Source organism: Sapajus apella, unplaced genomic scaffold, assembly GCF_009761245.1.
Source record: "Sapajus apella isolate SASKATOON/1434 unplaced genomic scaffold, GSC_monkey_1.0 scaffold14, whole genome shotgun sequence".
Classification (NCBI taxonomy): domain Eukaryota; kingdom Metazoa; phylum Chordata; class Mammalia; order Primates; family Cebidae; genus Sapajus; species Sapajus apella.
In genome coordinates this window covers 35,732,583-35,757,558 of record NW_022436954.1, presented here as the reverse complement: position 1 = coordinate 35,757,558, position 24,976 = coordinate 35,732,583, and the positions used below count along the sequence as shown (strand labels likewise).

The 24,976-nt window shown below is 35.8% G+C and overlaps 1 protein-coding gene across 2 annotated transcripts in view; it reads right to left on the bottom strand.

Annotated features, from left to right (window-relative positions):
* Positions 1-24,976, bottom strand: part of SLC5A12 (solute carrier family 5 member 12) — a 57,205-nt gene that overhangs the window by 16,268 nt on the left and 15,961 nt on the right. For both annotated transcript variants that reach the window (XM_032283710.1, XM_032283709.1), the window contains exons 5-9: positions 20,394-20,548; positions 20,141-20,281; positions 15,610-15,739; positions 14,696-14,784; positions 10,167-10,279 (exon numbers count right to left, since the gene is read on the bottom strand). In XM_032283710.1, coding sequence (XP_032139601.1) covers positions 10,167-10,279; positions 14,696-14,784; positions 15,610-15,739; positions 20,141-20,281; positions 20,394-20,548 — 628 coding nt within the window. The remainder of the gene's footprint in view (positions 1-10,166; positions 10,280-14,695; positions 14,785-15,609; positions 15,740-20,140; positions 20,282-20,393; positions 20,549-24,976) is intronic.

Genomic DNA, 24,976 nt, shown 5'->3' with positions numbered 1-24,976 from the left:
CAGAGCCACAGTGACAGAAACAGAAAGAAAACTATTATGTTGATTCTTTTTAAACATTCTCCATCAGCTATATATCCAGCACAGTTCCCAATATGACTAGTAATTCAATCTTATTGAATACTGACCATGGATTAGACATTGTACCAGATGCCAGTGCTATAAAGTTGGAACTTGACTCTTGTCTCTAACAGCTTTCATTCTAGGAAGGAACTACTTGTAAATTAATCCAACAAGAATATGTGTATGCCCAAGAACAATGCCTGGTAAAAAACAAGTACTATGTATTTATCATTTTTATTATTTTATATCAGATTTGATACATGATATTTCTTATCAGGAATTCACTCTTGAAATCAGGCCAGTAACTTTTGAGGCTGTCCTTTCCAACTTTTCAATAAGACACAGAAAAATAAGAAAACGTCCAGATTGATCAATAAACACTTGTTAAAATTCTAAAAGTGCTCCCACTATCTATATACTAATATATCTATATAGTATAGATATACTACAATTAGGTAGATAGACTACTATTAGACTATTAGGTAGGTAGATTAGATTAGACTACAGAAAATAATGTTTGCCATGACTTTGTATTGCTTCATGAAAAAGGAGAGTCCTATATGCCTGAAAAACAGAAGAAAAGACATTTTTTCTCTCCTTCTGACTGCTCTCTCATCGGACCAATAGTTACCTGTTCAAATGAGGTTCTAGGCAGCCATCCCTCAATTCAAAAGTTCTTCTTTTTTTGTGCTAACTAGAGAATTGATTCTATCCTCCCCACAAAATCTTGATACTTACACTAGATTGCAACCAACAGCAACCTGCCAGGTAGGAAGTTTATAGGAAATTTGTGGGGATTCCATGACACCTGGAATATTTCCCACAAACAAAGCAGTAGAGGGACAGAAAACCCCACAGTTGCAGAAAATGCTATGGGTTTTCCCATTGTGGCATCAGGTCAGAGGATCAGAAAACAAAACACAGGCATAGGTGAAACTTCTACCTCAATCAAGCATATCCATGGATATCTGCTAGAAATTGAGAAATATACTAGCAGCAATGCCCATGTACTTGCTATCAGTTCTCACTGAGAGTGAGCAGAATCAAGGCAATTCAACAACCCAGTTGGCAAACATGTGGTCAACATTCCTCTCTTCTTCAAGAGCAAGTAAAAAAAGAAAATACAGAATACATGACAAAATGTTGACAAAAAAGGGAACAAGTATATTAACATAAAAACTAAAATAAATAGTATGCTTTCTGCAAGTAATTCACTTTAGGAACCAGAAAAAATAATTTAAAACTTTGACAATCTTAATATGCTGCAAGAATACACAGACTCAATGAAGCAAGATCATACAGGTAAAGAGAAAACAAATAAGATGAAAAGAACAGTAAGATAGGCTGCAACATCAACACGTTTAGATGAAGATGGATCCAGGTATGATAAGGAAAAATCACAAGGAAATTAAAATGAGGATAGTTGACTAAGCAATTCCATGCCTAGCTATTTATCAAAAAGAAATGGAAACATGTACACAAAAAGACTTGTGCAAGAGTATTCATAGCAGTTTTGTTCATAATGACCTCAAACAGAAACAGTACAGGCTCATCAGTAGAAATAGATGTTACAAAAAAAATTTGTGGTATGTGCATATATGGCATACTATTCAGCAATACAAAAGAATAAACTATGAATACACACAAAGCATCATGTAATCTCAAAAACTTTATGCCGTAAGAAGGGTGTTACCAAAAAAATGCAATTGTGTGATCCCATTTATATAAAATTCTAGAAGAGGTAAAACTAATCTATGGTAGAAAAAATTAGAACAGTAGTTGCCTCTAGAGGGTGATTGGGAGAAGAGCATAACTAGAGAAGACATAGAAGAACCTTCCAGGGTGGAGGTAATATATCTTGATAAGTGGTTGGGTTACGTAGGTGTATGCATTTGTCAATACTCAAGAAATGTTTATTTAATATTTGTCCATTTCTTTGTAGGTGAATTTTTTACATTAAAAAAACCTTGAAACAAATAGTGAATTATGATTAACAATGTGCATGTTATAATAATTTGGGGGAAGTCTGCAGAGGTCCACAATTCACTTTTAAATGTATAAAAATATGATGGATTAATGAACAAATAGACAACTGGATGGATATGTGAAAAAGCAAGTTTAGGAAAATATTTATGGAGACTCGAGGCAATGTATACATGCGAGTTCACAATAAAGTTTTTAAACTTGACCATATAACTTAATTTTTATAGTAAAATGTAAGGAACATAACACAATAGCATAATTGAAATCACTATTGTTAAGAGGTTTATATAGGGAGAATTCAAAGTAACATAGAGAAAAACTTCAAGGATGCAAAGGAAAAGGACAAAGTTATGAAAATAAGAGAAAAAGTGAAGGATATAAAAAGCAAAAAGCAACCTAAATTAGAAAACCAATTAAGAATAAAGGGGTGATAAAACTATTCATATTTGCAAGCAACAACTCCACACTGTCTATAAAATCAATTTGTATTTTAAGAATCAATGAGAATCAAGTAAATGATCCGATATATCCTTTTCAAAACAAAAACAAACAAAAAATTACAGCTTTTCCACACTGATAATAAATAGTTTAGAAGACATTATGGGGAAAGCATCTTAATCAAAATATCAAGGAGAGGAGAAGGAGGAGGAGGAAGAAAGGAGGAGAAGGAGAAGAAGAGAGGAGGAAGAAAAGAAGAGAGCGAAGGGGAGGAAGGAAGAGGAGCTGAAAGAGGAAGACATGAATATAGTTAATATGTAAAATAAAAACTATAATACAATAAGAATTAAATAGAAAAAAATAATTGCTGTTGCTAGGTAAAAGGTTTACAAAGATGTCAGTTGTTCCCAAATGGATTTTCAGGTTTAATGTAATCCCATGGGATGGGAAGTGGCAGTGGGATGTTCAGATAGGTTCCATGCAATAAACTTTAAAGTTAATTTGAAAGAATAAACAGCAATGAATCACCAAATTTTTTTTGTAAGAATAACAATGGAAACATTTTAAATCTTTAAACTGAAAGAAAAATGAGAAATCATTCTATCAGATGTTTAAATAAAATGCTACAAAGCTATAATATAAAACAAAATGGTTTAGTCTTGTAATTAAGGAAAATAAGTACATAACATGAAACATACTCTTATAGATGAAAAAACTTTATATGTTTTTATTAAAGAAAATATTTTTAAAACAGGAATATTGAAAAAAGAATGCTGGGAAAGTGAACTATAAAGAAAAATAATTTATCTTAAATCACAAATTAAATAAATAATTCAGATGTATTGAACATAAAATATAAAAGTACTTAGACTCTAAAAGAAAATATAAGTAAACGTAAGTTTTTAATGTAAGAAATTTATAGGTATAAAGAAATGATAAAATAATAAAATGATATATTTGATCAAACAAAATTAGAAATTTCTATACATGAAAAACATGTTTAAAAATAACTAATAGACAAAGGACTTATTTCATCTCTATATAAAGAGATTTTGCAAACAATAAAATTTCTAATGTCCTATCAACAAATATACAGAAAGCATAATTTTTTACAGAAATATATAAATTGTTACTATCTGAAAAATAGTCAAATACTGTATACATCAAAAGATGTAAATTAAAGCAAAAATGTGATGCCATTTTGTCCACTAACATGGGCAATTTTTAAAAATGCTAATATTAAGTGGCAGGGGGCGGGGGGCACAAAGATGGCCATGAGAAGGCAACACCGGTATGCAGCTCCCAGTGAACAAGACACAGAGGGCTAGAGGACTTCACGATTCCAAACGAGGTGCTGGGTTCATTTCGGTGGGACTGATAGGGCACTGAAAATAGCCCAGGGAAGAAGCTGCAGGGTGAGAGCCACCTGGAGGGCAAATCAAGATGTAGAGGGGCACATTCCCCACCTGATATGTGCAGTCAGCTCGGAGGGTCAGGGGGCTTCAGCCCATCGGTGCTCTGATTTGGATCCTGTGCTTACCCCGTCCCTCCTACAACCCACCATCCCTGAGAGCCCTGACAGACTGTGGAGGGCTGTGGGTTGTCAAGGCAGATCTGAGCAGCGGCTCCATCACCAGCGGCTGCAGTAAGCTGTCGCAGGAACCTGGGTGGAAGTTTGGACTAATGCCAGCAGGACGGGCCACCCCCACAGAGGGAGGCAGAATTGAAAGCAGGGAAACAAACCATAAGGCCTAGCAGTCCTCACCTCCACAGAACTCAAACTGAAGCCCTCGCTAGAGAGCTTGGAAGCAACTACACCAGTTTAACCCCAACCAGGAAGATTGAGCTCTGTGAGACAGCCACTGGGAAGGCAGGACCAATCTCAGCTGCAAACAAACTCCAGGGAAGGACTACCCACCCACCCAATAACCGGACTGAACCGGAGAGAGCCCAGCACCGCCCTCTACAGGCCAAAAAAGATATAGCTCCAACCTCAACAGAAAAACGTCCACTCAGAGACTCCTCCTGAAATCACCAACTTTAAAGATCAAAGGGAGATAAATCCACGAAGATGGGAAAAAGCCAGTGCAAAAAGGATGAAACCATCAAAGAACAGAACACCTCTTCTCCCGGTGATCACAACTCTTCACCACCAAGGGAACAAAAAAAGACAGAAAATGAATTTGACGAATTGACAGAAGTAGGCTTCAGAAGGTGGGTGGTAACAAACATCTGAGTTAAAAGACCATGTTCTAACCCAATGCAAAGAAACTAAGAACCTTGATAAAAGGTTAGACAAAATGCTAACTAGAATAACCAGCTTAGAGAAGAACATAAACAACTTGATGGAGCTGAAAAACACAGCACGAGAACTTTAGGAGGCATTCACAAGTTTCAACTGCTGAATCAATCAAGCAGAAGAAAGGATGTCAGAGATAGAAGATTAAATCAATGAAATAAAACGAGAAGGCAAGATTAGAGAAAACAGAGTGAAAAAATGAACAAAGCCTCCAAGAACTATGGTATTATATGAGAAGATGTAATCTATGCTTGATCAGCATACCTGAATGCGATGGGAAGAATGAATCCAAGTTGGAAAACACTCTTCAAGATATTATCCAAGAGAACTTTCCCAACCTAAGAAGGCAGGCCAACATTCAAATCCAGGAAATACAGAGAATACCACAAAGGTATTCATCAAGAAGAGCAACCCCAAGGCACATAACTATCAGATTCAGCAGGGTTGAAATGAAGAAAAAGTCCTAAGGGCAGCCAGAGAGAAAGGTCGAGTCACCCACAAAAGAAAGACCATCACACTCACAGTGGATCTCTTGGCAGAAACCCTACAAGCTAGAAGGGAGTGGGGATCAATATTCAACATCCTTAAAGAAAAGAACTTTCAATCCAGAATTTCATATCCAGCCAAACTAAGCTTCATAAGTGAAGGAGAAATAAAATCCTTTATGGACAAGGAATTGCTGAGAGATTTCGTCACTACAAGACCTGCCTTATAAGAGCTATTGAAGGAAGTACCAAACAGGGAATGGAACAACCAGTACCAGCCACTGCAAAAACATACCAAAGGGTAAAGAACAATGACTCAATGAAGAAGTCACATCAACTAATGGGCAAAACAACCAGCCAGTAACAAAATGGCAGGATCAAATTCAAACCACCCATTGCAGGAGCACCCAGATATATAAAACAAGTTCGTAATGACCTACAAAGAGACTTAGACTCCCACACAATAATAGTGAGAGATAAACAATGAAATGAAGGCAGAAATAAAAATGTTCTTCGAAACCAACAAGAATGAAGACACAATGTACCAGATCCTATGGGACACATTTAAAGCAGTTTCTAGAGGGAAATTTACAGCAATTAATTCCCACATGAGAAACAAGGAAAGATCTAAAATCGACACCCTTTGGCCAAAATTGAAAGAGCTAGAGGAGCAAGATCCAAAAAAATTCAAAACCTAGCAGAAGACAAGAAATAACTAAGATCAGAGCAGAACTGAAGGAGATAGAGACACAAAGAACCCTTCAAAAAAATCAATAAATCCAGGATCTGGTTTTTTGAAAAGATCAACAAAATAGACAGACCACTAGTTAAACTAATAAAAAAGAAAAGAGAGAATAATCAAATAGATGCAATAAAAAACAATAAAGGGGAGATCACCATGGATTCCTCAGAAATACAAACTACCATCAGAGATTACTACAAACAACTCTATGCACATAAACCAGTAAATCTGGAAGAAATGGATAAATTCCTGGACACTTGCATACTCCCAAGACTAAGCCAAGAAGAAGTTGAAACCCTGAATAGATCAATAACAAGGTCTGAAGTCAAGGCAGCAATTAATAGCTTACCAACCAAAAACAGTCCAGGTCCAGACGGGTTCACAGCTGAATTCTACCAGACATACAAAGAGGAGCTGGTACCATTCCTGTTGAAACTATTCCAAACAATACAAAAAGAGGAAATCCTCCCTAACTCTTTCTATGAGACCAACAGCATCCTGATACCAAAATCTGGCAGAGACACAACTAAAAAAGAAAACTACAGGCCAATATCCATAATCAACATTGATGCAAAAATCTTCAATAAAATACTGGCAAACTGAATCCAACAGCACATCAGAAAGTCTATCCACCACGATCAAGTAGGCTTCATCCTGGGAATGCAAGTCTGGTTCAACATACACAAATCTATAAATGTAATTCACCACATAAACAGAACCAAAGACAAAAACCACATGATTATCTCAATAAATGCAGAGAAGGCCTTTGACAAAATTCAACAGCCCTTTATGCTAAAAACTCTCAATAAACTGGGTACCAATGGAATGTATCTCAAGACAATAAAAGCTATTTCTGACAAACCCACAGCCAATATCATACTGAATGGGCAAAAATTTGAAGCATTCCCTTTAAAAACTTGCACTAGACAAGGATGCCCTCTCTCACCACTCCTATTCAATATAGTATTAGAAGTTCTAGCCAGAGCAATTAGGCAAGAAAACAAAACAAAGAGTATTCAATTAGGAATGGAGGAAGTCAAATTGTCCCTATTTGCAGACGACAGGATTGTATATTTGGAAGAGCCCTCATCTCAGCCCAAAACCTCCTTAAGCTGATAAGCAACTTCGGCAAAGCCTCAGGATACAAAATCAGTGTGCAGGAATCACAAGCATTCCTTTACACCAATAACAGACAAACAAAGAGCCAAATCATGAGTGAACTCCCATTTACAATTGCTACAAAGAGGATAAAATACCTAGGAATACAACTAACAAAGGATGTAAAAGATCTCTTCAAGGAGAACTACAAACCACTGATAAAGGAAATAAGAGAGGACATAAACAGATGGAAAAACATTCCATGCTCATGGTTAGGAAGAATCAATATTGTGAAAATGGCCATACTGCCCAAAGTAATTTATAGATTCAATGCTGTCCCCATCAAGCTACCATAGACCTTCTTCATGGAACTGGGAAAAAAAAAAAACACTTTAAACTTCATATGGAACCAAAAGAGAGACCATATAGCCAAGGCAATCCTAAGCAAAAAGAACAAAGCTGGAGGCACCATGCTACCTGACTTCAAACTATACTACAAGTCACAGTGATCAAAACAGCAGGGTACTGGTTCCAAATCAGAGATATAGACCAATGGCAGAGAACAGAGGCCCCGGAGGCAAAGCCACACATTTATAAACATCTGATCTTCGACAAACCTGACAAAAACAACCAATGGGGAAAGGATTCACTGTTTAATAAATGGTGTTGGGAAAACTGGCTAGCCATGTGCAGAAAGCAGAAACTAGACCCCTTCCTTACACCTTATACAAAAATTAACTCCAGATGGATTAAAGATTTAAACATAAGAACTAATACCATAAAAACCCTAGAGGAAAACCTAGGCAATACCATTCAGGACATAGGCATAGGCAAGGACTTCATGACTAAACCACCTAAAGCAATGGCAACAAAAGCCAAAATAGACAAATGGGATCTAATTAAACTTAAGAGTTTCTGCACACAAAAGAAACAATCATTAGAGTAAACCAGCAACCAACAGAATGGGAAAAAATTTTTGCAATCTACCCATCAGACAAAAGGCTAATATCCAGAATCTACAAGGAACTAATGCAGATTTACAAGAAAAAAAACAAACAAACCCATTCAAAAGTGGGTGAAGGATATGAACAGACACTTTTTAAAGAAGACAAATATGCGGCCAACAAACATATGAAAAAATGCTCATCAATATTGGTCATTAGAGAAATGCAAATGAAAACCACATTGAGATACCATTTCATGCCAGTTAGAATGGCAATCATTAAAAAATCTGGAGACAACAGATACTGGAGAGGATGTGGAGAAAAGGGAACACTTTTACACTGTTGGTGGGAGTGTAAATTAGTTCAACCATTATGGAAGACAGTGTGACAATTCCTCAAGGATCTAGAAATAGAAATTCCATTTGATCCAGCAATCCTATTACTGGGTATATACAAAAAGGATTATAAATCATTCTATTATAAAGACACATGCACACATATTTTCATTTTGGCACTGTTTACAATAGCAAAGACCTGGAACCAACCCAATGCCGATCGATGATAGACTGGACAGGGAAAATGTGGCACATATACACCATGGAATAGTATGCAGCCATAAAAAATGACTAGTTCGTGTCCTTTGTAGAGACATGGATGAATCTAGAAACCACATTCTCAGCAAACTGACACAAGAACAGAAAACTAAACACCACATGTTTTCACTCATAGGCGAGTGATGAACAATGAAAACACTTGGGCACAGGAACAATACTCACAGTGCTAGGTGGGGGAGTAGAGGCAAGGGAAGGGACAGCGAGGGGGCATGGGGAGGATAGGGAGGAATAACTCCGGGAGAAATGCCTGATGTAGGCGATGGCATGGGGAGCGGGGCGGGGATGAAGACAGCAAACCACCATGGCATGTATGTACCTAAGCAAAGCAACAATCCTGCAGGATACAGGATGTGTACATGTACCCCAGATCCCAAATACAATTAAAAAAATGCTAATATTAAGCACACCAAAAAATATATCAAAACTCACTGCTGCTATATATCATTATTGATTCAATCCTGCTAGAACCAGATTTCATAATATGTACCAAGAAATATCAGTGAATTTGTATTATTTAACCTGGTAATTTTCTTTTAGAAGTTTGTGTTAAGGAAAAACAATACAAATATAGTAGAAGGTTTAATACTTGTTCAGTCATTCAAATACCATGTTTTAAAAAATACAAAATAACACAATATGTTATTGTGTATGTCACAAGTATGTCAGGGAAAAACAACCAGGAACAAAGTTAGATAGATGTAATTTCATTTAACAAGGTACATAAATTTTCCCAAATTACCTACATTTTCTATTAGTAATTAAATATACAATTTGTTTTTACTTTAAAAAGTAAACGGTGTGAAACTGCAATTCACTCTTATAAGTGCTTAAGTGATTATAAACATAATATGCAATTGCATGATTAAGAAATGAACAATTATTCTTTGAGGGGTTACTGGGAGTTTGGTAATAAGGAATGATTCTTTAGAAAAGAATTTGGTTTTTCTTGTCAAAGTGACTGGCCATAGTGAGCAGAACATCTTCCCATGTAGAGAGACTAATATGACCATCACACAGCATAATCAAGAGATATTGACGTAATAAGTCTGCAGTAGTGTCCAATCTTTTGGCCTCCCTGAGCTACATTGAAAGAAGGTATTGTCTTGGACTACACATAAAATACACTAGCACTAATGATAGCCAATAAGATTAAAAAATTACCAAAAAAAACAATAATGTTTTAAGAAAGTTTACAAATTTGTGTTGGGCCACATTCAAAGCTGTTCTGGGCTGCATGTGGCCCATGGGCTGTTGGTTGGACAAGCCTGGTCTAGAGTGTAGGGTGAGTATAGAAGAGTATCTGAAAATAAGGTCAGTTAAGGTAAACTAGCTTGTCACTCTGCTGGATCTTCAGGAGTGTAAGAGTCTACATGTGGGATTCTTCACATATCTCACTGTGCATTTGTGTTTATAAGTGTGTCCTAAATAGCACATGCAGGATTTTGACATGTACCACATGTATATTTCACGATATGGAATAGGAGGTCCACCAGCTGTACCTACATAAGCCTTTACTGATCCAGGTGCTCAGCTTGTCGGAGAGATGGGGAAAACAGCTCTTGACAAAATCCTCAAAGGTCACTGTTGCCAAGGCATTGATGCTGGCAGCCACGGTGCTATAAGGAAAGAAAAGTGAGAACACAGTCTAAGCTAAATAAGGCAGAGCTACCAGCCTGCCCTCTTGTCCAGGGCAGATAGATAAGGCAGGGCTCTAGGAAAAACAGAGGTAGACATATCTCCATCTTCTGAGACTCCATGGGAACTATGGCCTCTTTATTCATCTTTCAAATCTTTTTTGTGCTATTGTTTTCATGTGTGTCTATATGTATGTTTAGGTTGGAGTAGAGGCAGAAAGTAGTGACTACCCTAACCCAGGACTCAGTAAAGCCTGCCACTCATTAATTATTCATTCATTTATTTATACATCCTTTTATTCATTCTGGTTATCAGTCATACAATGGTGAACCAGAAAGATGTAGATCTTGCACTCTAACTGGTACACAAACATTTAACAACCAATATATACCTGCTTATAGTTGTGAAATTTTTCTGAAAGGAAATAGCAAGGTGCTATAAGAGCATACAGAGACCTAAACTGATACGTAGTTAGGAAATTCTTTCCTTAGGAAGGGACAGGCACTGGGAGAGTCCCTGCATGGTGAGGGAAAAAAAAAAAGATGTTCTAGGATGAAGGGAAAATTACAGATAGGTATCTCAACACAAAAAGGAGCTGTTACATTCAACAACCTGAAGCTACTAGAGTTGCTAAAATGATATTACAATAGTAAAAGAGAGTGGCTAAAGGTAAGTCTGGGAAGTAGTCACAAATCGAAACTGCATAACACCTCTGATATTCCCTCTCACTTTTCAATCAGAGCTCAATCTTACTGAACCTAAAACTTGCTTAGGTGACAGAGTACCTGAATGTTGGGGTTTTCTTTGCAGAATTTCTTTAATTCCTCCTACAGACCAGGAATATTTTAGCTATTGGAATAGATAATATATTCAATTCAAGTGATGCAAAATCACAACTATGAAAAAACATTCTGGAAAATGAATAGGCCAATGAACAAAGCATGGTTAGCAATCTGTAAGTTTTCCATTGATATTCATAAAAAATTATTCTGTTATCCTCCAGTGCTCACTTGAAAACAAGCTATAGCAATGACTTTTGGACAGTAAAAACTGTCCAAAACCCATATCCGAAATAAGTGCTTTGAGGGCACTATTCTTATTATCTAAGAATCAAAGCATGTCATGTATTCCCTGCCAGACTCCTCTTCTATCTGGAGATCCATAAAAGTTGAATAAGGAGAGAAGGAGATTAAATAAAAGGACTTTTTATGCTCCCCAAATCTTTGTCTCAATGCACATCTTGTGAAAGTTCCCAACATCAAGGTTAATCCTTGAATCCATTGGGTGGGAGCGAGCAGAAAGTTGAATTTGGCCCAGAAGGATGTTTGCAGAATCTCTGCAGGTTTGCTTTGGCAGTCAGGTGTATCCATATGTCAATTCTCAGATTCTAAAGCTGCTACAAGATAGCAAAAATCTATTTTTTCCCTTGCCTTGCAACCACCATCTCCCCCATTCTATTCCCACTCCTGTCTTTTTCTTTCTCTATCTCCACAGTCTCCTTGTAGTTATAGCAGTAGTAATCTCCCTAGAACATATGTTGTCCAATGTGTTTCTTCCTTGAAAATTTTGGACTTTCAATAAAGGCGTCAACTATTCTTTCATGGGGGATTTAATCTGTTAACAGCCATATTTCTCCAGTCTGGAGAGAGTCAGCCTCAGAGTAAGATAAACAATAAAGCATGCAGAGAGGGAAAAGACAAGACAAAGTGTAACCCTTACTGGTGTTTGATTCTCTGGTGCTCACTACCTCTGTCCTTAGTTTCCTTGAGATCCTAATACCACAGGACACTGTCACTGTTTGCTATTGATGCATAATTCTAAAAACAATTTTAGTAAAAACAATCAGCAGTACACTAAATTTAAATCACAAGGTAAAGTCATTATATAAATTCAAGGATATCGCTATTTTGGAAATCTGTCAACGTATTAACCTGCTAAAAGTTTTTAAAAAGCAAATGTATATAGCCATTCAAAAATGCTAAAATTGTACCACAAATACCTCTCAGATAAACATATTTTCTAAAATTACCATAAATATATGCATTTCATTCTTCTACTTTTTAAGTAATTTATGTGAATATTTTCAAGTATAAATAATACCTTTCAAACCAAAAGTCAATATCTTATTAAATAGTAAAACCAAAGAAATATTCCCTTTAAAGTACATAATAAAACAAGGATTTCTGCTATTACCCTAATTATTTATCAGTGTTCTCAAAGCACCATTACATAAGAGAATAAACATAGGAGTATGTCTATGAAAAAGAAAGAAAAAAAGTCAAGAGTATTTGCAGATATTTGATTACAATCAAACCCCAAAGTATCACCTAAAAATATTTTTAAAGCCCCTAGATATCAGAACAATTCTGTAAAATAAAATTAACGAAGGTATCAGCCTAATAGATAAATTATATTTTAAAGCACAGTCATCAAAATTATTGGTGTTGGCATAGCTAAAGACCAATAGATCAAAATAATGTAAAAGAAAATTAAGAAGAGGCCTCAAATACATAGAAAAATATAGAATATAATAAAAGTAATATTTCAAGTCAGTGGTAAAAAGGTGGCCTACTTATTAAAGATAAATAGGACAACTTGGTTACTAGTTTACAAGGGAAATAAAGCAGGAACTTCACTTAATTTCTTATATCACATGTACAGTCTAGATAATGTAATAACTTTAATATTTAATAAAACCATAAGTATACTTGAATGGTGTCTGGATGATTATTTACAATCATAGAATGGAGAAACCTTTCTGAGAATGATGTCAACCCTGAAATCACTGTGTAAAACATTAACATGAATTAAAATCTTTATGTGCTCAAAATGGTGTTAATAAAGTAAACAGACAATGAACAAATAAGAAAAAAAAAGTCCTTAACCTAGGTCAATTGGCTATTTTTCTTATATATTAAAAGGAGAGCTCAAATGTTCCTGACACAGGAAGTCTTCAACTTGTATGTCACTCACTCCCTTGGTTTCAAACCTTCTAATGACTTCCCATTCCACTTGAAATGCAAACTCTACCACTGCAGGCTCATCATGATCTGATTCTTGCTCACTTCTAACTCATCCCCACCTGCTCTTCTCCCAGGGCCTTAGATGCCAATGCTTCCTCTATTCCTCAAACACTGCAGACAGTTTGTCTCCCCAGGGCTTTAGTATTTGCTTTTCCTCCTGCCTCTAAATGTTCCTGCTTGTGCTCTTCACATAAGCTGGCTTTTCTGCATTCTTTAGATTTCAGTACAAATATCATATACTCAGAAAAGAATTCCTTAAAGACTGTCAAAATTAGAACACTCACCTCTCTTTAGGATACACACTGTTATTTCCTTGATACTATTTGTTATTTTCAGACAAAATCTTGTTTATTGTTTTTACTTACATATTGGTCATCTGCCATGTCTGTTAGAAAGCAAACTCTATATAAGGACAACGCTTATTGCTTGTATCAGTCTTGTTCACTGTAATATTCTTAATGTCACCAACTGTGTCTGCTATAATATAAGCCTTCTAAAATATTAGTCACAATAAATGCATGAACGATTTTATGTTTAGAAGAATGCCTTTATTTGGGGAATGGAAGTTATTACCTGTCTGAGTGTATTACGAAAGATGAGATGAATGGAATGCAAAGACTAGATGTGTGGAATATATAGTGATGTATAGCTTAATGACAGGCTATGCTCTGAGAAAATGCATTGTTAGGTGATTTCACCATTGTGCAAACATCATAATGTACTTACATAAACCTAGATGGCATTGCCTGCTGTACACCTAGGGTATATGGTATAGCCTATTGCTCCCAGGTTACAAACCTGTACAGAATGTTACTGTTCTAAATACCGTAGGCAATTGTAACACAATGGCAAAGCATTTGTGTACTGAAACATAGGAAAGGTATGATAAAAAATATGGTATTAAAATATGGGGCCACCATCATAGATGCAGTCCCTCATTGACTGAAATGTCACATGGCACATGATTATATATATTGTATCAGAATGAACGAGAAGAGCCAGCAGAATGAGCTGCTTTATATAAAGGTGATGTGAAATTGTGGGGGCAGTTAGCGTCAGACAAGGTAAAATAATGAGCATAAAAGTCTTGAATACGGACAGACCAAGGCTTACATTCAGCCCCTGCAGTTTACTAACTCACCATGGGTAATTTTTCTATCCTGCTAAATCTCAGTTTCCTTATCTGTACACTGATGATGAGTAAAATTCTAGCCTCTTATGTTGTGTGACAATTAATGAGCAAATATAAATAACACATTCAGCAGGGCAGTTTACACACAGTGAGTGCTTGCTAAATACTGTTGATCACTACACCATCATCCTTGTCATCCTTCCCATAATTATCACCATCATCAGATTGTTGATGATACTAACCTTAGAGTTCCACTGAAGGCGCAAGCCACAAAAAGTCCTGGCAGTCCTGGCATTGTGTCAAATATTTCCATGACAAAGTATGGCATCAGCTGAAGAGGAGGCAAAAAATAAAAAGAAGAAAGAAAGAAAAGAAAATAGAGAGACAAAAAATAGCATTAGTGGTCTTCTCGGCAGTGTTTGAAATGTGGGAAAATAGCTTTTTAGCCAAAGGAAATAGAAAGTTTATTTTCCTTCTTTTCAATGTATGCCATTTTCTTTCCTGGTTATCCTGAATGTTAGCAACTAAGCCCTAAAATCAAATCCATAAAAGAAGTCTTCAGGAAATCTATGTATGATGCTCTACTCTACATCCAGGTTTGCAGCGGAGGAGCCCCTCTTTGACAGAGCAGGACAGTTAAATATATATATATATATGGAGAGAAGGCAAATGATTGCTTCTCTTGGGCATATTCTCCATAAACGGAGTTTGTAAAACCATGTTTACTGTCGTATATCAGCATGATGTTTAAGTTATGCTGAGAAGACATGATAAGAGGCAGGCATTGTGGAGATAAGGGTCATTTTGTTCAGTCTGAGGTTCCTTAATCAACTGTGAAACCTGTAGGAAAAATCCAAAGGGAACAGCAACATCCATGCATGGTTCAAGCCTGCATTCCATTCTCTCCAGCCTTGCTATGCTGGCAGACCTTGTCTTCAGGAACAAGGTGAGGGGCCCTCTTTTTTACATTCTCACTTCTCTGTATTAGAACCTGGTAGGTGCTGATATCACCCAAGAGAAGAAAGAAGCCAACTTCTTGGGGTTTGAGAAATAGGGAGAAGTCCAGGCAGAAAAAGAGAAAGGCCAACATTACCCACCAATGGCCAGAAGCATGCCCATTCCAGACATTGCCCACTGTCCTCAAGAAAATCCATACCTGGTCCGGTGCTGAGATGATGCCAGAAGTCCAAGGGTCACAGTCTTTGAAGTGAGAGTACATGATTAAGCCAGAGAAGACAGCACACACCAGAATGATCCAGAGACCCAACAAGTTAAAGTACAAGGCACTAGAAAAGAGCACATGGGCCTATTGGTAACCTGCCTACCATATCATAGTGTGATGAGGTCATTACCATTACCATTCGTACTCGAGGTAAAGGGTTTGGGGCCTTTTTCCTAGTAAAATAAAATTCTATCGCCTTTATGAATCATTACACTTTATACTTTTGCAATATTTTTTGCTTGAGAACATTACATTTTTGGGCTCATTACCAAATTTAAATAAAGTAAGATTTTAAGTGAATTTTCCTTTGAAATCAGGAGTTTTCTGCAAAGCTTCAATATGTGTGGTATGAGATCTATTCTCTTCGATGAAATTTCACATACCAATCACTCATATTATATAACTTCAAGTGATTTTTTCCCCCTACTCAATTCATAAAACTGTCAAAAAGTCAACTTGCATTTTTAACATCTCTTTTTTCCAGAGAGATAATGAGCTAATATAGAAATAGATAAGCGTTGGAAATATTCACTTTGGAGATTAATACAGATAAAAGTTAAAGTTTATTTTTTAAAAAGACAACAGGAAGTGTGAAAAACTAGGATCATCTTACCCATATTATTTGGTGCAATTCATTTTGTTTTAAAACAGACAGATATATCTATTTCCAGCATGGGTACTTTTATAGTATCCTGTGGTTATGTTATATTCATTATTGTCCTTTGAAAGTTGAAATTTTACTAATTTCCTCAATTCCAGAGAGGACATGAAAGTAGGCTGGGCTTACCTTGGTCTGAGAGAATAAACAACCTCACTGTGGAGAGAGCCGCAGGGGGCCAAGAGAGCAACACTGAACATTGTCTAAGATCTAGTAATTGTTTGAAGGGAATCATATTTAAATGAAAGGACACACATTTATTTCAAAGTCCCCTAAAACCAATACTGTACAGGTATACTTGACTTTCAGAAGACCCTTAAATCAAGCCCACATTTATAAGGCAAATATGCCAGATATTATCTTATTTAGAGAAGTTTTCACTTCACAGTTTAGAACAAGGTTTTACCTCAAAGGATACTTCCTTGAAAGCATTCTGCCAATGCTAATCTATGATTTTTATGTGTTTATTTGTTATTCTTGGTGGGCTTTGGGAATACAATTGCTACATAAAATGTGCAATACCTATAATTGAATTAGTTGTACTCTTGCTGTCTCCAACATTCAGGCCAACTCTATTCAAGCCCTTGCTCTGTCCAGCTAGAGAGGCTTTCCTGTTCATTCTTCTTCGTAACAGTTACTTAGACACTTCCTGCTGTCTTGTCAGTTTCTACTATAATTACTTATGTCACTATAGTATTAATGATCTGAAATTCTATATTTATTCATGTATTATCATCTTGTGTTTGCAGAGCACTGAACAGTTTGAGCATATAGCAAATATAAATTTTTTTGGTAAGAAATAATGAAATGATTGAAGAAATTAATGGTAGAAATTCATTACTATATGATTGCATTTTTTACACTATTTCTTTTTTAAAAATACCATTGGACCTGGAGTTAAAAGTCTTTATCCTTAATAGCTGTGTGACTTTAGAAAAGTCACATAACACTCTGAGTCAATTATATCATCTGTAAAAAGAATATAACTGCCTTACTTTTTATTATAGGAATGTGAGAATTTAATGAGTTACACTTTGTAAAGATATGTGGAGGCTATATAGCCATAAAGAGGACAGTCATATATTATCCAAAACAATTTTATAACTTCATCAGTCAATTATGGGAAATGAGAAACTAGTGGCAATATAACATTAAAGTCATTATATTTTGAATTATTTCTCATTTGAAGTGGACTTTGGTTCTATATAGGACTAATTCTTCTGTTTGTAAAGTAGGCTTTTTCATTGATCCATTCAAAAATATTTATTGGGCAACTCTGTACCAGGCAGGCCCTGTTCTAGGTACTGTGGCCACAGCAGGAAGCAATGCAGAAGCCAACCTTGTGGAAAATACATTTTGGGATTAGAAGCAGGTAATGAACACTGAAATAAAATAAATAAATAAGATCATTTTAGATCTGATAGAGATATGAGGAAAATAAACTAAGGAAATGGAAATGGAAAAGCAACTGTATGCAGAGGTGCTCATCTGCAGAGGTAGCACCATTTGCTACCAGCAGACCTGAAAGATAAACAAAGGTTTAGAAGCAGAAACAGTCAGCTTCCAGGAAGCACATGTAATTGTCTCGGTAAGTGATACTATTTCTAGATGCAAGAAAGATTTGGCTTAAGATTAAGTTGTCTTTGGTGAGTAATCACATTTCTAGTCATGAAACCAAATGTATGTATATGAGCCACTCCTGATTCTAACCCACCTTCAGTGTAAACTTTATGGATCTATTTTTACCTCCCTATTTTGCAGGATGTATTTTCCTCAAGTACCAGAGACATTTTCTAAGCCCCATGGAATGTTTTAATTACATTAGGCTCTCAGATAATGGAACAAAAGCAGAACATCTAATCAGCATCTCCAGACCCTAGGTGAGAGTCAGTCAGCAGCTGACTCTGAGTGTCCCCAGAGTGCCCAAAGCTCCTGCTGTGTGACAGATGGGAGCCCTCACCATTTCTCCACCACAGCAATCTCCTCTCCAGCTCTGTGTACTGCAACCGTATAGAACATCTGAATCGATGTCTCTCTTCTGAATTTTATTAACTCTATTTTATTAATCTAAGATTCTCTCAGAGAACTCTTTTCTAAAGAGAATTTTATGTTTCATCTTTCATTATTCTCACAAAATTACTATCACAGTCCTGATCCCTTCATGGGAGTGGGGATGAGTAGAATCAGCAATGGCAATCCTGAAGGTGAGAAAATTATGTGCAAAGCATTGTTCTTGGTCTTGTGGGGAAAAATGATTAAAAAGACATATTGCCTAACTACAGGTAGTAACATAAAGAAGTTAGGCATATTCATAAAAGAAAATAATATAAACTCATAAGATTTTTTAAAACTAGATATAACAATTATTTTACCAAAGAATTCTTCTCTTTACAGGTATAGCCAACTATAATTTATTCTAGAGCAGAATTTTAAATGAATTTTCAGATCAAAGTCACATACATTTTCAATAACACAGCTATTTGATAAAGAGATAACCACAGGTATTGAGGGCTTGTTACAATATTATTTATTATAATAAGATTTGAATATGTTTACCAGTGAACTGATGAAATACCAGAAAATGCTTTTATTTCCTTATTCTGAGAGCTATGAAATATAAAAGGAGAACATGATAGTTCTCCTTTTGGAATTCAACTTACAAAGTAGTTGAATCATTTCCAGGCAATTTTATATTTTATTCAGTGAACATAAGAAACTGTGCATTGAAATTATTTAAAAATTACCTGGGTAAATATAGTGAAGGTTTCTCTAAGAAAAGTTAGGCTGGTGAGGTTGAAACCTTGGGAAGTAAAACTGAAGATGAAAAATCATTGTGGATGCAGTTCTGGCTTATTTCTGCTAGTTTTGTGAAAGTGTATATATAACTTCGGTCCCCATTTTGGAGCATGGGGTAGTTTGCAGGGCTTGGAAAATGCTGGATGCTGTGACCCTGCTTGTGTCTCTTCAGAGCAAGCAAACCAGGAAAGAGTCAGAGCAGCTGAGGTCCCATTGTGGCTTGCCACATTACCCCAGGTTTTCTTATTTTTTTAACCTCTCCTTGGAAACTGTAAGAGTACAAACATCTGTTAAGTAAGCTTAACGTTTGCAAATATAAATTAAGCTTAACTTTGGCTAATTCTGGTAAATGCTTATCAAAGAAAAAAAAAATAAAACTTAATGCTAACTAATCAGAAGCCACAAGCTAACTTATAGATATCTAACTAAGAAATTTCCAAGAGGATAGACCAAGTAAGACAACTGTACAGCCATAACCAGTCAAATATTCTCTACTTCCACATTTATCCTGTAATTTTTCCCCTTGTGTTCCCTCAATGGAAGCCCTGAGCTACTTCTATTTGGTAGCTGCCTAATTCATAAATCACTGCTCACACAAATAAACTCTTTAAAAATTTAATTGCACCTCAGTTTACCTTTTAACCCATGAAAAGAAAAATAATAGTCGAAGTGACCACATGCTAAATCAAGTGAGGAGGAAATGTGAGCTATTTACCTCTGCATTGCCACCACAGTGCCTAATTTAATCTAGTAATTTCTCAATAAATGAAGGCAGCAAATAATTGAGAGAAAAGGCAAACAGACTTCAGTTTACACCCTAGCTCTGCCACTTCCTGCTGAGATAAGAGTAGTAATGCTAGGCTCAAAAAGTTGAAAGAGTCTCTGCCTCTCTCTTACACATATACACACACACACACACACACACACACACACCAAGAGGAAGTATTAATATATAATAAGTACCCATAAGGTAAGATAAAACATAACAATTTTTCTTGATTAAGAACTTACAGCTTAGCATGCTTTTCTGTTTTGCAAGAGATGCATCGCTGGATAGTTGATTGATTGACCCCATAGATTCCAAGCCATGTAAAAGTTCCTCCCACTGTGATAGTCCAAAAAGTGTGTCGCCTGAGAGGATCTACATCAAAGCTATGAGACAGAGAGAAATGAGTGAACAAAGGTATTCCCTGATGCAGATTTTAGTTGATAAGGTCATGTGGCTAAATCTTTGTAAAGTATGAAAAAATTGCATTGGACATACTCAAATATATGTAGTCGGGATCCATTTGCTGATTGCTCTAATACATTGCAGAATCCCCCAACATGTGTTGATCCTTGAATGAGAACCGTTAAGAAGCCCACAATCATGACAACCATCTGAAATGCATCTGTCCACACCACTGCTTTTAATCCTCCCTGAAATAGAGAGAATGTTTGAGTGCTTGAAAACGAACACTGCAACTCTTCTGGCTCTGCAAAGCTTCTCTGCTAATGCATGCATGCATTCATTCAGCTATTCAGCATCAGTCACTGAGCATCTTTTATGTGCCAAGTACTATGATAAACATGGTAATAAAATGGTAAGTGAAAGAGACAGACACCATCCTTAACTTTATAAAGTTTATAATCTAATGGGAGAAGCAGATGTTAGACAACAAAATAGTGATTTACTTGAAAATGTGGAAAGTGCAATTAAGAAAGACAGGTTATCATGGGAGCATAAAACAGACAGCCGTGACCTGGTCTTGAGAAAATTATGTTCAAGCTAATTTCTGAAGAATGAGTAGGAATTTTCCTAAGGACAAAGAGAAGAGGGAAGCAACATGTGTGAGGAAGCACAGCTTCCTGAGGAAGCACAAGAAAGCTGGAAGATGTTGGTCAAAGGTATGAAACACCCAAAGAGGAATTTGCCCTTTGGGTGAATTTGTTAGAGGTCAGACCATACAGACTTTAATGAGGGCACTGCAATGATTTCTCAAAAGCAATAAGAAAACATTAACGAGAGTTATATGATGAGAGATTTTGTTTCACAGTAGTTTCATTGGTGATTGTGTGGAGAATCAACTGCAGGAAAAGAAAAGGAGTTGAGAGACCATCTCAGTTTATTTCAGTAGTCCATGCCCAAGAAGGCTGGCAGATAGAAAGTAGAGATGAAAACAAATGATAGACTTAAAAGTTATTTTGGAAGTAAAATCAACATACGATTCATTGAATACAGGTGATGAAGAAGTAAGGGAATGAATAATAACCAATAGGGTCTGGCTTACACAACGAGAGACATTTTTTGCAAAATTAGTGACAGGGAATATATTTTGGGAAACTGAGATGATAGTGCATCAAGAAACAAAGAACTAGGAAGGAATATTATATTTCAGACATTCATGGGGAAAGGAGTTTTAAGAGCTGCAGAATGGTCAATTGATGAGGTAAACAGAACAGAGGTCCAGAAGGATGAATATAATAGTAGAATTTAGGATACAGTAATTAGGTAAGAAGTTAGGACAGTGGTTAGAACTGGCTCCCCTTTAGAGTCACCTGAGGAATGTAAAAAGAAAAATGAATAAATAAATAAATAAATATCATTTGATCCCCATCCTCTGGGGTTGTGAATTAAGGTCTGAATTGGGGTCCAGTTCTCAGTGCCTTTTGAAAGCCCCCTAGGTGACTCCAGTGTAGAATTACAGTTGGGAATATGTGGGCAAGAAGAAGGAAGGAAAGAGAGGCTGTTGCAGTATTCCAGGTACAGAAGCCCTTAGGACCATGATATATGTGGGATGAGCAAGTAGGAACAGATGCAGTGATTTATCAAAAAGTGCTTGGGAAATGAATGAGCCCTATGAAAATGAAATGATGTGGTATTTTTAACATTGAAAAACAGAATTATCATCTCTGGTTACTCCTCCAGAGTGTCAAGTACTTCAGTGAAATGATGACAGGCTTCATCTTTAGCGTGAGATGAAAGAAGACACTAGGGTTGCCCCATCATTTCTTTTGTAATTAAAATTGAAATTCAATTTTAAAAGTAGACATTAAAGTACCTGCCAAAAGCATCATATTTATATATTTTGTTCATACCATGGATTGAGGAATAATAAATTTCTTACCTCCTACCTCCTAGGTAGCACTAGCTTAATTTTCTTAAAGTCATTAAGCCTTCCAAACCCAAATCTCAACATCAGATTTTAGTGGTATAAAGACAAAATGACAAAGGCCTCTGTTTTCAGAGGATACTTGGCATTGGTTGTGCAGAAATCTGCATAAAGTTGGCATAAGGCGAGAGAAAAAAACACTTTATCAGATATTAATCAAAAGGCAGATTATAGCTACCATGAGGACTTGTCTGACTCCTTCATACAGCAAGATTCCTCACCTTTTTTCCTCTGTCACGCACACACACACATGCACACGCACACATACACACACGGATCTTTTATAATACTGATGGTACCTTACATGTCACCTATATATTTAATCAGACTGTGTTGTTTGGGGTTTAATGTTTGCCCCACTAAACTACAAAACCCTGGATGACAACAATCACTTTCTCTTTCACTGGTTATTTTAAATATTTTATACATCCACAGGCTTAGCAGAGTAAAGACACTGCAATATGAGCAAAGGTGAAGCCTCTTATTTGGCTAGAGAGAACAGAGGTGTGGTATAGAGATTATATGGGTAGATTGGAATAACAGAATGAAAGACTTCCAACAGCAGGCTAAGGAGCTTATAATTTATCTTGAAAATAGGATGTAAGAATCAAATTAGGTCAGTAAAGTGGCATGAAGAAATGAATATTTTAAGAAAATTAATTTGACAAAAGTATATTGGATGTGGGAGCAAGAAGAGACTGGAAGCACAAAACCAGTTAGAAAGTAGTACATTTAGTTTATTTTAGTTTATTGTGATTATAAAAATATCTGGATGTGTTTCTGATATATTTTTTTGGTTTCTATCTGTCCTACTTTTGCTATGCTTGTTTTCCTCTCTTCTTCTCTTGCTTTGATGAATTGAGGGTTGCTTTTTCAAACTCCATTTTTCTTGACTTTGACTATTTTATTTAAACAGGTCCTCTTGAAATTTTGCCACGCATTTTAAATGTAGTCAATGTTTAAGCAATGCCATAATCCCGAAAAATTCAAGGATTATAAAACATTTAAGTCTGAGTGTGCTCTTCCTGATTTACATGCTATTGTCATACAAATTGGGGGTAATTCTTTTTTTAATGTCAAAATGATATATAATTATAATTATGATAATTATTGATATATTTTATATTGTATTGATATATTGTATATATATAGATATATTGTATTTACATTGATATATTTTATATTATACAGTAATATAAAACATTTATATTGTACAGTAAATTTATAAAATAATGATCATCATTTAGTATCAAAAATAGTTTAACTAGACTTGCTAATGGTTACTCTTTTATTTTCTTATCAATTCTTCTGTTTAAAACTGTCATATTGTAATGTTTTCCCTTTCTCCCACAGCATCACCTCTAGATTTTTCTTTAGGGAAGTTCTGCAAGTGTTAATTCTTTCTGGTTCTTGACATTCAACTCCTGAAAGATAGTTTTGTCAAAAACACAATTATGACTGGGTCTGGACTTGTTTTTCCTCAATGCTTTGAATATATTTTTTCACTCTTTCTGGCTTCCATTGTTGTTGCTAAGTGTACCTTTTTAAGTATCTCTTTCTCTCCCTTCTGGCTCTTTTTCAGGTCCTCCATTTGTATTTGCTGTTCTATAGTTTCACTAGTGTATCTACATTTAAACTTATTGTTTCTTCTTTATGCTTTAAGGTTACACTTTCTAAATCTGTATATTCCTATCTTTGATCATATCTGAAAAATTGCAAGCCATAATTTTTTGAAACATGCCTCACCTGTATTTTCTCTGTATTCTCCTCTGAGACTCCAACTGGACGTGAATTAGACCTTCTTATTTTGTCCACCATATGTCTCCATTTCTATTTCACTTTTTTCATCTTCTTGTCTCTCTGTTATTCTTTAGGTTGTTTCTTTTTTTTTGGATAGAGTTTCCATCATACAGACTGTCTCTCCAAATATGTTTGATCTTTATCATAATAATTATATTGTGTGGTCAGTCATTCCTGATGCTTACTCATCCCAGAAATTACATTCCTTATTTATTTAAGTTGTTTATGCATATCTGTTCTTTTATTCAGTATCTTTTAATACCAAAATTTTCTGTTCTTGTGAGGCTAAATTTTGTTTTTTGTTTGGCTGATCCTCACTCATGGTATATTGCTATTTTGTATTTTTAGTGATATTTTATTAAACTTATTGTTAGATCTTTATCTGGGTGTAAATATCTTATATTCTTAGGTTGGATTATTCCTCCATAGAGGATTTGCACCTTTTTCCTCACAAAAGCTGAAGTGTATCACTGAAGTAAAGCCATGTTAGCTCCCCTCAAGGACTCTAGCTTAATGTTATTGTCCCAAGCTTAGCTTCTCTACATTTTCACTGACCCAAGTTGCAATATCTTAATAGTAGTCCTGTTATCAGCACCTGCCTTCGAGTCAGCCCCATCCATCCTGTCTACCCACCACACTCCTTCCAAATAGCCCTGATAATTCATACATTTTAAATTGTTTTATACATTTTTTAAACTTTATTTTTGGGGGGAGAAAACTTAGGTAGCTATGATATCTTTTTCAAGGCAAACAATGCATTAAAAATGGTTATATCCAGCATCTAGTTGCCCTTCTCTGGGCAGGTACCTCAGAGCAACTAATCTATTACATGAGGTCAGAGGTAAGAGGAGCAAGATTTTATTTTTTTAGAATAGGTGGGAAGAGTTGTGTGTCT